General features: G+C 41.6%; 1 protein-coding gene across 10 annotated transcripts in view; it reads right to left on the bottom strand.

Annotated features, from left to right (window-relative positions):
* sgip1a (SH3GL interacting endocytic adaptor 1a) overlaps window positions 1-15195 on the bottom strand; it is a 247037-nt gene that overhangs the window by 10177 nt on the left and 221665 nt on the right. For 8 of the 10 annotated variants that reach the window (XM_069938387.1, XM_069938388.1, XM_069938390.1 and 5 more), the window contains 3 exons: window positions 13979-14134; window positions 13263-13395; window positions 10153-10355 (listed from right to left, as the gene is read on the bottom strand). In XM_069938387.1, the coding sequence (XP_069794488.1) occupies window positions 10153-10355; window positions 13263-13395; window positions 13979-14134 (492 nt within the window). Of the gene's footprint in view, window positions 1-4941; window positions 5410-5738; window positions 5922-10152; window positions 10356-13262; window positions 13396-13978; window positions 14135-15195 lie in introns of those variants that run through there. The other 2 variants (XR_011357752.1, XM_069938392.1) reach the window with 2 other exon arrangements.

Raw genomic sequence — 15195 nt, 5'->3', positions numbered from 1 at the left:
CTGAGATTGACCTTTAAAATCATCTCTTCCAAATTATGCCTGAACTGTAATGGTTTTGGGTTTTGCCACATATACACATATTGCACATTTGTGGATAGGGGGATTGAGTTTAGAGTTAAGTAAGATTTTATATTATTAATAATAAAAATAATTATTGTTTTAAAGATATACCATTGTCTTGTTGTATTTCTATTGCTGCTGGTCCAGGTCATAACAAATTTGGAGCTCATCTGCGATTTAACTAAAATTGGAGCTTATTGATCAATTAATTTTTGATTTGTTTTGTTAAATTTCTTTGCTAATTAAAAAGCTTGTGTGTGTGTGTGTGTGTGTGTGTGTGTGTGTGTGTGTGTGTGTGTGTGTGTGTGTGGAAAAACAGCAGCAATGGATATCGATACATTTTTGGAATTGCTAATTTTAGCAGATTTGAAGGGGGCAAAAAAAGGATGAGTTGTTGCTTATTATTCAAAAGTTGAAACTTTCCCCTTGAATATAAAACAATCAATGAGAAAAATTGAAGTCCGGAGAATTATAGCTGACCATTATGTAAAAGAGGGGATCTTTGGAGAGGAGGAGTTAAACAATTTTCCTGAGAGTAAATCTCTTGAGCAGCAGTTGAGACAGATAGAGTTAGAAAAATATGAGAATGTGTGAGAGAGAGGGAGAGAGGGAGAGAGGGAGAGAGGGAGAGAGGGAGAGAGGGAGAGAGGGAGAGAGGGAGAGAGGGAGAGAGGGAGAGAGGGAGAGAGGGAGAGAGGGAGAGAGGGAGTGTGTGTGTGAGAGAGGGAGTGTGTGTGTGAGAGAGGGAGAGGCCGAGACCAAAGGCAGAGTTATTTAAAATTCAGGTGAAAGAAACAGAGAAACAAAGAAAAGAAGCAGAAAAATAAAGGAAAGGAGAAAAAAGAGAGGAAGCTGAAAAGCACAGGCAGTTTTTGAAAAACTTAGAAAATCAAAAAGATGTGGAAGCCAATAAACAAGGGGAGCTTGAAAACAAGGAGAGAGGAAGGAAATCAATCTCTTGGTTCTTGTGAGAGTTTTATGTCTAGTAGAGAGGTGAAGTTAGTTCCTCCTCCATTTAATGAGGCTGATATTAATAAATATTTTCAATCACGGTGTCATATTTAACAAGAGTCTTAAAAAGAAAGTCTCACTATACTCTATCAAATGCCTTTTCTGCACCGAGCAAGTTGCTGAGTGTGAAATGGCCAAGAAACCAATGGTCCATCATGTTACAGAGTTTCTGAATGCTCCTGCCCCACCAAACTCATTTTATCCTACCTTGACTCTATCCTTTCTCCCCTAGTCCAATCCCTCCACACCTACATCTGTGACACCTCACATGACACCTGTGACATCTTCTCAATGACTCAGATTACCCAAACTGTACTGCCTCAACTTCACAATGGATGTCCAGTCCCTTTATACCTCTGTCCCCCACACAGAAGGTCTGAAAGCACTTTAGTTCTTCCTGGACCAAAGATCCAACCAGTCACTCTCTACCACCAACCTCCTCCGCATGGCAGAACTTGTCCTCACCCTCAATAACTTCTCCTTCAACTCATCCCACTTCCTCCAAATTAAAGGAGTAGCCATGTGTACCTGCTTGGGTCCCAGTTAAGCCTGCCTGTTTGTAGGCTTTGTGGAGAAATCCATGCTGCAGGCCTACATAGGCAAGACCCCCCCCAACACTTTCTCCAGTATATGGACAACTACATTGGGGCTGCCTCATGCACCTGTCACCTCATGAAGCTTGTCAACTTCATCCACTTTGCATCCAACTTCCACTCCGACCTCAAACTCACTTGGTCCATCTCTGATAACACTCTCCCCTCCTTAGATCTCCCTGTCTCTGTCTCAGGAGACCAGCTTTCCACTGACATATAGTATAAGCCCTCCAACTCCCACAACTACCTGGACTACACTTCCTCACACCCTGCCTCTGCAATGATTCCATCCCCCTCTCTCAATTTCACCCCTCCGCCCCTCTGTTCCCAAGATGAGCTTCTGAAATGTCTGCCTTCTTTCATAAATGTGGCTTCCCCCCCACCACCATCAACTCAACCATCACCTGCATCTCCTCTATATCCCATTCATCTGTCCTGGTCCCCTCTGCCCCCAGATGCAACCAACATAGAACCCTCTCATCCTTACCTACCACCCCACCATATCCAACATATCACCTGCTGGAATTTCTGGCACTTACTACAGTACCCCACCCCCAGGCTCATCTTTCCCACTACTCCTCTCTCGGACTTCTGCAGGGTCTATACCCACCGTGATTCTCTTGTCCTCATCCATTGCATCTCCGGCACCTTCCCCTGTGCCTGCAGGAGGTGCAACACTTGCACCCACACCTCCTCCCTCACCACAGTCTGGGGCCCAAAACAGGCCTTTCATGTGAATCAACACTTCACTTGTACATCCAGAGGATTTATTTACTGTATCCGGTGCACCCTTTGTGCCATTCTCTACATTGGAGAGACCAGTCGCAGACTGGGAGATTGCTTCACCCAGCATCTCCGCTCCGTTCATAATCACAGTGATCCCCTAGAGGCCAACCATTTCAAATCTGGGTCACACTCCCATGCTCACATATCTGTCCATGGCCTTGTGTACTGTCCCACCCTGACCACTGTCAGATTGGAGGAACAACACCTTATTTTCCGTCTGGGAACCCTCTAGCCAGATCGCATGAACATTGACTTCACTGCTTTCCATTAAACCTGCTCGCCTTTTCTTCCCACTCTTCTCCATTTCCTGCCTTTCCATTTCTTTCACATACACAGCCTTACTTTTCCTCCTCCCCCTTGGTGCTGCTTTCTCCTCCCTCCCTTTTCCACCTATCTCCTGCCCTGCCATCTCTCCCCCTCTCTACTCTTTGTTCTGACACGCCGGTATTTTCTCATACTTTGATGAAGGGCTCAAGCCCGAAACATCAGTGATGTATCTCTTCCTTTCCTACATAAAGGACATAGTTTGAACTTCTGAGATTGTCCAGCATTTTGTGTTTTTACTTCAATCACGGTGTCATATTTAACAAGAGTCTTAAAAAGAAAGTCTCACTATACTCTATCAAATGCCTTTTCTGCACCGAGGAATTGCAACACTTAAATTTTCCTGCTTTTGGGCTAAATGAATTAAACTAATCAACCTAGTTACATTATCTACCAATTTAGACTACTCTATAAACACAATTTAACATGCACAAAGCCATGTTGACTATCCTGAATCAGTCATTAGCTATCCAAATACTTGTATATCCGATCTCTTAGAATACTTTTCAATAATTTACCTTCTACTGATGTCAGGCTCACTGGCCTATCCTCATTCCTCTAGCACCACACCCGTGACTAAAGACATTTAAAAAAAAAAATTCTGCCAGAGCCCGTGCAATTTCTACACTAGCCTCCCCCAAGGTCCGAGGGAATATCTTGTCAGGGCCTGGGGATTTATCCACCCTTATTCTTTTTGTCTCTATTCCTGATAGGAACATACAAACTCTATACTCTCAAATTTTCACCTTTGAATGTCTTTCACATTCCTCGCACATCTTTGCCTGAAAACAACTTATCCCAGTCTGCGCATTCTAGATCCATAGATCCTTTCTCATTTCTTCAAAATTAGCCTTTCTCCCATTTAGAATATCAACCTGAGGACCAGACCTATCCTTCTCCATAATTGACTTGAAACTAATGGCATTATGATTACTAGATCCAAAATGTTCCCCTACACACACTTCTGTCATCTGCCCTGTCTCGTTCCCTGCACTCTCTCTAGTTGGTACCTCTATATATTGTTTTAGATAACTTTCCTGAACGCATTTGATAATCTTCAAACTATCCAACCCTTTTACAATATGGGAGCCCCAGTCAATATGTGAAAAGTTAAAATCTACTATCACATTCTTATGTTTCCTGCAGCTGTCTGCTTTATCTCTACTGATTTGCTCCTTCATTTCTCGCTGTCTATTGGGCAGTCTATAATACAACCCCATGAGTGTGGCCATACCTTTCCCGTTCGTCAGCTTCACCCATATAGCCTCAGTAAACGAGCTCTCTAGTCTGTCTTTCCTGAGCTCAGCTGTGACATTTTCTCTGACAAGCAATGCCACTTCTCCCCCTTTTACCACACCCCCCTCCCCCATTGTATCACGTCTGATACAAAAGAAGCCTACAAACATTAATTATCCCACACAGGTTTTCCTCCAAATAATTCAGAGGTTCCAGCACTGAGACCTGTACGATACCACTGTTCACTGGCAACTGCAGTTTATTTTTATTTTCAACTTTGTTAAAAAGTGTTCCTCATTCTCCAAGGAGCCAAATTGATTCTGGGGAGATGTTTCAGAGATTAGAAGGGAATTTCCTGATGATTTGCACCTTGACTAAGGGAGGTGGGGGGCACATAGTTACTGTCACACTTAGTGGAATATTGTTACAGTGCCAGCGGCAGGGGTTCGAATCCGGTGCAGTCTGTAGGGTGTCTGTACGTTCTCCCCATGTCTGTGTAGGTTTCTTCCCGCCTTCCAAAGCGTGTCAATTAATTTGGGTATTTGCTCGGCACAGACTCATGGGCTGGAAGGGCTTGTTACTGTGCTATATGTTTAAATATAAATTTTTTAAAAATTAAAATTTAAGTGATCATTTTTAATCTGTGATGGGTGGATGTTGGATAACCACATGGATCAATCCCGTCCTTTTTTTAATATTTTATTTTTTGTTTTCTATCAATAAACAAGGAGATAACATTTCATACTGCTACAAAATACACAGATATCCCCAACAATCTATGTACATGTGGTATTTCACCCTCTCCCTCTCCTGCCCCCTTAAAAAGAAAGAATGAAAAGAAAGAAAAGAAAGAAAGAGGCTGGGTGGGGTGTCAGTGCTTCTGATGAGTGTCCAAGAAGCCACCCCCTTATGTAATTTATTTTATTAATCCATTTATTGCTAATTTTTCTCAGGATGTGGCTACAGTAGTGCTCCTGTGTACGTCAGATATGTCTGGCATATGTGTTGGTTTCTAAGATTATACGTAATTTTTTTCCATGGGAATACAACTATGTATCTCGGTAATCCACCTACTAGTAAGAAGAAGGGAGTCAGACTTCCAGGTCATCACTATGCAATTTTTTGCTATGGACAAATAAATTAATATGAATTGAATTTGGAATTTGGTTAATTTGTAGCCTATGTCCATGAGGTTCCCCAGCAGATATAATGTTGGATCGGGTGGAAAGGTTACCTTCGTTATTCCGGTTAGTATATCGGCCAAATCCTGCCAAAATGGGGCTACTTTTGTGCAGGACCAGATTGCATGAATGAATGTTCCTTGCTTCACTCCACACCTGAAGCACGTCTCCGGAACCTCTGGTTTTGCCTTGTGAATCTTTTGCGGTGTGAGGTAGAGCTGGTGCAGAAAGTTGTATTGAACGAGTCTGTATCTAGAATTAATAACTTATCACACTGTCTCTACACCAATATGACCAACCTCTCTCATCAATTGTGATGCCCGGGTCTGATTCCCATCTCTCTCTTGATCTGTGTAGCCACTGCTGGGGGCTTTCACTTTGGAGTACCGAGTACATTCTTGAAATAAATTTGGGTGTGTTCCCCAGTTGAAGCAACCCTTCAACCTCACTAGGTGTAGATGGGGTCGTTGCAGGACCCACCTATCCCTTAGAAATGATCTTAACTGGAGAAAACAATGAAAGGTTCCATAAGACAAATCATATTTACCTTTTAGCTGCTCGAAGGACATAAGCTGTCTCCCTTCATAGTCGTCCTCAATATATCGGACCCCTGCTGATGCCAAATCTCCAGTATTTTATTGCCCATGTTCATGGGTATCAATTAATTATGAGTCAGTGGCGCCTTTGGCGATATTTCCACTTTCTCTCCAATGAATTCATTGAGCTCGTGCTAGATTTTAATCAAATGTTTCAGTATGGGGTTATCCATTTTTTTCCCTATTAATGAAATCCTTCTCTGCCTCTCCCCCATTGCATACAATCCCACCTGCACCTGAGCAGGTGGTTCCCCTCCTCAAAGAAGGATGCAAAGAACCTTGACTGAGCTGCTAGGTAGTATTTCTTAAAATCAGATAACCTTAAGCTCCCCAAGCTGTAGCCCCATGTCAGTTTTTTAAAAGGCTATCCTGGATACTTTCCCATTGCAGATGAATTGTGCTATTATTCAACGTCTTAAAGAAGAATCATGGTAATGGAATTGGTAGAGACATTGGAATCCTGGAACCACTTTCATCTTTATGCAGTTAACTCTTCCCATTAAGGTGATGGGAAGATCCCTCCATCTCATTAAGTCATCTTTAATCTTCTCCAGTGTGGGGGGGGGGGGGTAAGGTGGTAGTTAAGTTTATTTACAGTTTCCAGGTTATCATCAATCTTGATTCCTAGGTATTTCACACCTCCTATAGGTCAACTGAAATTACTGTTTCTTTCTTATTATTCATGGTCAAATGTATTCAGTGGCATGATATTGCTTTTTTCTATGTTGCCTTTATAGCCCAATATTGTACCATAGTCCACCAGTGTGGCAAATAATTTTGGCACAAATCCAACTGGGTCCATCAGGTACAGCGAAACGCCATCTGCCATTATGTTTATTTTGTGCTCTAACTTGTTGGACCTTTTGAGGGGGAATGTTGATGATACTTGTCCATTTGTACTGACTTTTGCCGCGGTTTGTCATATAGTGTTTTTATCCAATAAATGTTTGTCCTATTCTGAAATTTTCCAAAACTTTAAACAGAACAGGCCATCCTAACTGATCAAAGGCCTTCTCTGCATCTAGCAAAGCTATTATATTGGATCATGTTTTGCCTGTGCCGAATGTATAATGTTAAATAGTCTGCTCAAGTTGTTAGCAGAGTGCCTCTTCCTAACGAAGCCACTTGATCCAGATCTATCAATTTGGGAAGGTACTGACCCAACCTATTTGCCAGTGCTTTAGCTATTATTTTGTAATCTGTATTTAGCAGTGAGATAGGTCTGTATGAGGATGGCTTTAACAGGTCCGTGTTCTTTTTGGGTATCACCATAATAATAGCTGTTGAAAAAGATTCTGAAAGAGTCCTCATCTCTGTCACCTGCTTCACTCACCCATTAACAATGGTATCAATAGGTCTTTGAATTCCTTAATGAACTCGGGGGGGGGGGGGGGGGGAGCTGTCCTCTCCCAGAGACTTGTTTATTTGTAATGTTCCCAAGGCCTGTTCAATTTCCTCACTGGAAAATGGGGAATCTAATTCCATCTGGTCCTCCTGGGACAATCTTGGCAACTCAATCCCTGCCAAGAACTCATCAATTCTATCCAAGTCTTCTGGCACCTCTGATTTATACCTTTTAAAACTTTTTTTTAAATGAGAAATTGTATCATTTATTTCTTTTGGATTACATGTTACCGAATCTGGCCCTGATTGGACTGCATTAATCATCCTTGTAGTTTCCTCTGCTCTCAGTTGCCATGTCAAAATGTTTTTTCACCTAGTTCATAATCGCTTTCTTAGTTTTTTTTCCCCCCCATTCTGTATGTTTTCAGAGTGTTGTATTTAAGTTTAAAAAAAATTTTTCATTCCTGATATTTCTCATTCGATCCCAGGTTTGGATATTTTCCAGTTTTTAATCTCCTGTTTCAGTGTTCCCACTTCAGTCAGATTTTTTATTAAATACTTTTGTTATATGAAATTATTTTCCCCACTTAGATAGGCTTTTGGTGTGTCCCAGGTTGCAAAGCAACTTGGCGCCTTATAAAAGTACAAAAGTCTGGGTTTTTCAACAGCGTAGCATTAAGGCGCCACCTATAGGTATTTTCCTGTTTTTCAGGCATTGTTATTTGCAAGGTCAATGGTGAGTGATTTGCTGAATATTTTGACTCAAGCACTCTGCCTTCCAACTGGCCAGAGATCAAAAAATTATCAGTTCTGGTATGAGAGTCATGGGGCTTTGAGTAAAAGGAGTAGTCCTAACCTGTGAGTTCCTCTGCCTCCATATGTCTATAAAATTTAAATCTTTCATAAAGGTCAGAGTGGTTTTCGCCACCTTGGACCTTGTCAACATTTTTGTTGTCTTATCTAGAATAGGGTCCAGATTTTCCCTCTGCAGGCCTTAAATAATAATTTTTGCATGAACTGCTGGTCATTAAAGTTTGGTGTATAGAGATTCAGCAGTGTTGGATCAATCCTGTCCTGTTAGTGCATTCCCACTTTCTGACAGAAGTCATTATAAGAAGAAGTGAAATGTATGTGGGGCAGTATGAAATCAATCATGTTAGGAGAAAGAATATTTAAAAAAGTAATATCTATTCATCCAAATCTTTGAATGCAGCAGGACCAATTTTGGCTAATAAATAGGCATGGAAGATCTGGTAACAATGATAAAAATATTTATTTCCCTAGATGTGCTGGGACCATGTTAGTAAAAACAGAATACTGGAGAAACTCAGCAAAGATAAAAATACATAAACATCGTTTTGGGCTTGAGCCCTTCATTACGGTAAGGGAAAATATCGACAGGCATCTGAATAAAAAGGTAAGGGGGGAGGCATAGAGGAAGGAGCATGGCAGCAAAGGCAGGAGATATTAGGTGGAGAAGGGAGGGAAGGCACAGCAGTGAGCAAAGGTAGGAGGGATGGCTAAGTGACTAGAGTGGAAAGGGGAGGTGGAGAGCTGAGGGAAAGAAGACAAAGGGGAGAAGGGCGAGCAGCTTAGCAGAAACCAGAAATGTCGATGTTAATGCCATCCATCTGGAGAGCGCCCAGATGGAAAATCAGCTGTTGTTTCACCGATTTACGGGTGGTCTTGGTGGGATAGTACATCAGTGGCAAATTGCCTCACTCTGCCACAGCAACCATTTCAGTTCTGTGTCCCACTCCCATACTCACAAGTCTATCCATGACCTTACGTAATATCCCACCAAGACCACTTATAAATTGGAAGAACAACATGTGATTTTCTGTCTGGGCCCTCTCCAGCTGGATTGCATTAACAATAACTTTTCTGGTTTCTACTAACTTGCTCTCCCTTCCTCTCTCCTCCCTCCCCCCTCGACTTCTTTCCTTCAGCTCTCCACCCCCTTCCCATTCTATTCACCTAGCCATCCATCCTCCCCTTGCTTGCTGCTGTGCTCTCCCTCTCTTCTCCACCTAATACCTCCTGCCTTTGCTACCATGTTCCTCCCCTGCGCCTCCCCCCTTACCTTTTTATTTGGATGCCTGTCAACATTTTTCCAAGCCTTGATGAAGGGCTCAAGCCCGAAACTTCAGTTATGTACTTTTATCTTTGCTCTACAAAAGTCACAGTTTGACCAGCTGAGTTTCTCCAGCTTTGTGCTTTTATTTCAACCATGGTGTTTGTAGATTGTTATGTTTTACTCTTGGTACCATGTTAGGATGGATGTAAAGGCTTTACAAAGGATGTACAGGAAATTTATCAAAATGCTGCTGAGTTGTTGGAAAATAGTGAGACCAGGAAAGCTGGAAAAACACTTGTATCCAGGGATAGAAGTAATAATCAGAGAACATGATTAAAGGAAGAAGAACATAAAAGAATAAGAGAAAAGTAACTTTGCATGGTTATGAAGTTATCCGCCAAGTGGCAGGTGAATGAAGGTGGATGAAGAATACAAATGCATTTCAAAAAGGAACTGGGTAATTCCACATCCAAACTACAAGGCTATGGGAAAGAGCACAAAAGTGAAATTAACCGACAAATCTTTTTTCAGCAATGGGCCAAAAGGTCTTTTCTTCTCCATCATTCGGATTCCACAACAATTGAAATTGAAATTAACTCCAGCTTTGAACAGGGGATATTGGAAGTAGAATTTCTTGTAATGGATTTTTTGGTAGGTAGAGGGTGCAACAAAACAAGAAAGTAAGATGGAATTGTAGATAAGGGTAGGAAGTAAGTGTAGCATGTGGTGGAGTTTAAGCTGTTGATAAGCACTGTTCAGTCATCTTGGAGTGAGGAACAGTGATCAACAATTAGTAGACAGTGTTGAGTGGTGATCAGGATGTAGATAGGGCACAGAATGGCAGGGCTTGACTGGAAATGGTTAGAGGAAGGTCCAGAAAGAAAATCAAGCTTTCAATGAAAGCATTACACAGATTCATTGGGTGAATGGAAATAATTTCTTACCACGCAGCAGGCGGAAGCACTGCCTGTACTTTTACAACTCCTCCATCGACAGGAATGAGGAACTGGACATTGTTGAGAGCTACTGGTGTAACCATTGCCTCTGCATTATACTTGTAATCTATTCGAAGATCAGTGCAGGTAGGTTCACAGCGCCAGCTCATTGCCAGATTCAATGGGGTGGACTGAATGCCCTGGGAAGACACCTTCCAAAAAGAAAGAGGGCTTATTAATTCTGTGTTCTTTTCTTGTCAAGATTCTCTTTCTCATTTCTCTGTTAATTCAGCTGGAACACTGAACTATTGTAGATACCTGTCCAAATCATTGTTTGACACCTGATCCCGGACAGCTAGTGTCAATAGATCATCTCACATAAGGGAACATTATCTGAAAATGAGTCCAGGATTCACTGGACGAAAAGGTCAGGTTAAGGTTTTTGTCCAAATTAAACTCCTTATAGTTTCAAGAAAGAATGCATTCTCTGATTCCATTCCGCCCCTAACTTTGTAAATGGTACCTCAGTTTCATTGTTTCAATAGACAGAGCACCTAATCCCTTTTCTTTTGGTGGGCAGCTATAGTCAGCCATTCTGATATGGTTAATTGTATGTCTCATGTTTATTGAAAAAGCAACTACTTTACTGACCACTTTGGCTCTATTTAGTGATTAAAAAGGTGGGTGCACACCATCGAATTTCCATGCTGGTATGATGGAATTATAATTGTGTATGAGGCAAATGGGGATAATTTTGATTTCAGGCGATAGCAAGAAACAAATTGTTACTGGTTTAAAAAAATGTAACTGAATATCTTTTAAGTACTTCTAATTGCAACAGCATTGCTATTTCCTGAATGTGATCCTGTAAGTTTTTATGTAAGTCAGCTTATTCACAGAATTCCCCCAAACTTGAAAAGTTCTCCTGCAACACCATCTGTTTACATTTCTGCAATTGGTATATCACCAAATTTAGTCACGAAGTCTACCTGAGAATCAGGTTTATAGCATGGGGAAATATCATATAGAAGTGCTACAGCTGGTGAACTTTCTGAGGTATTTTCAACATTTGATTGCTTGATTTCTAAAGGCTTTTTTCAGGTGCATTCTACGTTAACAAAGCGCCTGAAGAAGCAGAAGCAGCCCTTTAAATTGCTGTTCAGGTGGCAGCGTTTAAAGCGCAACACTGGCTACCTGGCTACTTTGAAGGATGGGGCTCTGAGCACACTCCGGCTCCTGCCCAGTGTCAGCTGTGATCAGCAGCCTGACCCTTTAACATCTGCTTTCAGCCAGCTGCATTCAGGTTTCTGGGGGAGCCACTGAGCTGAGCTGATTATCCCTCTCGGAGGAGGGTTACATAGCTCGCCTCAAGAGCGCCTCCTGCACATTCAGGTGGCCTCAAAACAGCTGCATATTGCCTTAACATGTGGCTTTACATGTGGGGCAATTTGCCACCTGAAAGTGCCTTAAATCTGTCATTTTGGTTCCAAAAGTGATGCCATGTGTTGTGTGGGAAGGGGATGATTCAGTACTACATGTGGTGGACTTTATATTACAGCAAGATGAGGGTCAGGCCCAAGTAATTAACAGGGTTAATGATCTGATGTGTAACAATGGGTGGGCAGAATCCAACCTTGATTGGCAGGTGATGTGACTTCTCACTAGGTTCCAAACGCAGTGGTCATGTGACCCTCCTCAATCCACGCACCACCAGATTCCAGGTGCAGCAGCCACATGACCTTCCACAATCCACACTATACCATGCTACCAAAATATACATTCCACTTAAATCCCATTTCTTATTGAAGGAACCAACTTGGAACCAGATACTCTTTTACTGCTTTCTCCACTTAACGTGGACACACAGACATTGTCCAAAGAAGGAAACCACTTGAAGATAATTGCATCTTCTAGTCTGTTGAAGGATATATGTTATACTTTTTAAAATTAAGTTGCATTTTCTACTTTTTAATATTAACATTGTGAAGATGCAGCTATTTTGTATGTTGTTCTCTCCCATCCTTCCCTCCATTATCCTCAGATGCTTTATTACCTGAGCTTACTAACGTTAGTTTCATTACAACATAAAATGTCTCCGCTCCATCCTCAACATTCATTGGAGTGACTTCATCACCAACATCGAAGTACTCGAGCTGGCAGAGTCCGCAATCATCGAATCCACGCTGCTGAAGACCCAACTCCGCTGGGTGGGTTACGTCTCAAGAATGGAGGACCATTGCCTTCCCAAGATCGTGTTATATGGCGAGCTCTTCACTGGCCACTGAGACAGAGGTGCACCAAAGAAGAGGTACAAGGACTGTTTAAAGAAATCTCTTGGTGCCTGCCACATTGACCACCGCCAGTGGGCTGATATCGCCTCCAACCATGCATCTTGGCACCTCACAGTTCGGCGGGCAGCAACCTCCTTTGAAGAAGACCGCAGAGCCCACCTCTCTGACAAAAGACAAAGGAGGAAAAACCCAACACCCAACCCCAACCAACCAATTTTCCCTTGCAACCGCTGCAACCGTGCCTGCCTGTCCTGCATCGACTTGTCAGTCACCAACGAGCCTGCAGCAGACATGGACATACCCCTCCATAAATCTTCGTCTGCGAAGCCAAGCCAAAGAAGAAAAAGAAAATGATGATGAATCTTCCAGGTGAAGACAAGCAGTTTGCAAGCAATCCAAGGCATGGGCTACAGACAAGGCATTTTGAATCTGCCCATTGCTACTCTGGGCATGAATTTCATAGACTGCATGACACAATACTGTACAGGTGGGATGTGCTGCAGGCATGATTCCCTGAAGACTATTTCAGGATGAATTCATTCTACAATCTATTCCTCTCAATCTCAAAGGACAAATGCTTCAGCTGCAGTTTACTGTTTGCATTATACAAAGTGAATTGTAGATTAGAGACAGGATTATAACCTTTTATCATCTGTATGTACTAAGATAGGTTATAGAATCAGTAATGGATTGCACTGGAAACACTGCTGCAATGCTGGGTCATCATTTTAAATTGCATATGAATCGGATAAGAGCAGAAGTCTAATTTAACAAAACATATGTTAATTGTTCATTGGTTTGTATTGAGAAAGCCAAAACTCCACTCACCTGATACTTCAGCATATCCACATTGTAGTAGGTTGCCTGTGGTTTCTGCTCAGCCACCTTTTTTAAATGAGTCATTAGATTTGGCATGTTTACCCAGAATTCTCTTGTTTTGGCATCAGATTGAGGAGTGTTACTAGATCAAAGAGAAAAATAGTTTTGGCAGCAAAAAATAACAGAAAATCTTGGGGCTGCAACCACAATGGGGGGAAAAAAAATCACTCAAATTACTTCATGGTTTACCCATGTTGTATTTACCCTTAGCACATTTAAATTTGACAATCTCTAGCCTAATTTGACTCTAGAGAGTCCAATTTTTAGGGAATAGGGTCCATATTCAAGATGTTTTTGCATACCTCTAATCCCAATGATAAATCTTAATCCAGAAATCTAGGCAATGAATAACTTAACTCTGTCTGCAGAATATCCATCGAAATGCAATTGACAGCACAGGCCCTGACTGACTGGCAATTAAGATCGGTGACTGATGGTAAAACAGAAGTCAGGTGTAGTATAATTTGTAATGATAGAACTCAAAGTCACACTGAAGACTGATCTTCATGGTTCATTTCCACACTGATCAATAGAGGCTTTTGAAGAGATCCCATGAATCATTTGTGTAGGGGCAATTCACACTGTATGAATGGTTTCAGTGGTTACTGCTGTACTTAAACAGCTGATATTGGCCTTGGATAGTGAAAATGCTGCACTGAAATTACCTGCAGAGAAGCTGTGGATTCGGCAGGATGTGCTCCAATCTGCTGCAATTTATTATGCAGAAAGTGAGAATTGCAGGACACTGGTTATTAGCAAAATGCCTTGTGATACCAGCTGGAAACGATAGAACCATTTCTCCTGTAATTTTCACAATACACCTGTTAATTAAAACAAGATTCATTGATGTCAAAATGAATCAAAATATGAAACAGTTTTGTAAAATATATCCACTAATGGGATTAAGGTAGATATCATGAGTGAAAGATCTAACCACTCAATAACAAGGATTGCAAATAAGAGGCAATCTTGGGTTATTGAGCAAAACTACCACTCGAGGCAAATTGATTGAAAATTTATTAATGTACAAAAATCTAGAGAACATTAAATAATGTTGTAAGTTGTACTGAAATTGAATCAGGCATTCAACACAATCCCCACTGCTGAAGACTGATAAATCTGTACAGATTCATTTCATTCAGCTGTTTAACTTTTTAAAGGCAATTAGGTATGAGATCATTTAATAATTAGCTTAATTCTTTGGAAACAGTTTTATCAAAAACTGATGTGGTCCTTGTCAAGTCTGATTGGTCGGCTCACACCACCTCCTTTCTTTTGATCCACTGAATGACTAAAACAATGAGAAGCTGGAGAGGAAGGACTGACTCAGCAGGTCAGATAACGCCCTTGCTGCCTGACCAGCTTCTTACTTTTTGCAGTTCTTTTGTTTGATTTGTGTTCTTGTCTCTGTTACTAAATGTTCTAACAGGTTATCCTGTGTACATCTATTGCCATTGAGGTGAAGGACATTTTAATAAAGATCGTGACTGCCTCTTATGCAAGGGAAGACCACCAAGCTGGAATTTCCTTTCTATATGCATGCCATAAATTCTTAAAATCCAATGTTAATCAAATTACATATTCAGAGGTGCAAAATCAACATCGGACACCCCCTAACCTAGGTTAAACCTCTTTAGACAAAGACTAAACACCACTTTTCTTTAATAATGTCAATAAAGGTAATGAAATTCTCATCCATGACTTTGTGATAGGAAAATTTGAATGATTTGGTATACTGTGGTGGCTCACCACAAGGCAGGCGAACCGGCCCCACTTGCAAGCCACGCAGCAAGGCAGCCGGCCAAAGTGGCATCGTCGAGGGGGGGGGGGGGGGTTCCCTTCCTTCCAGCTCGGGGCTCAGAAACCTACTCTTTGGGATCAC

Source organism: Narcine bancroftii, chromosome 5, assembly GCF_036971445.1.
Source record: "Narcine bancroftii isolate sNarBan1 chromosome 5, sNarBan1.hap1, whole genome shotgun sequence".
Lineage (NCBI taxonomy): Eukaryota > Metazoa > Chordata > Chondrichthyes > Torpediniformes > Narcinidae > Narcine > Narcine bancroftii.
This window is presented reverse-complemented; position numbering and strand designations above follow the sequence as displayed.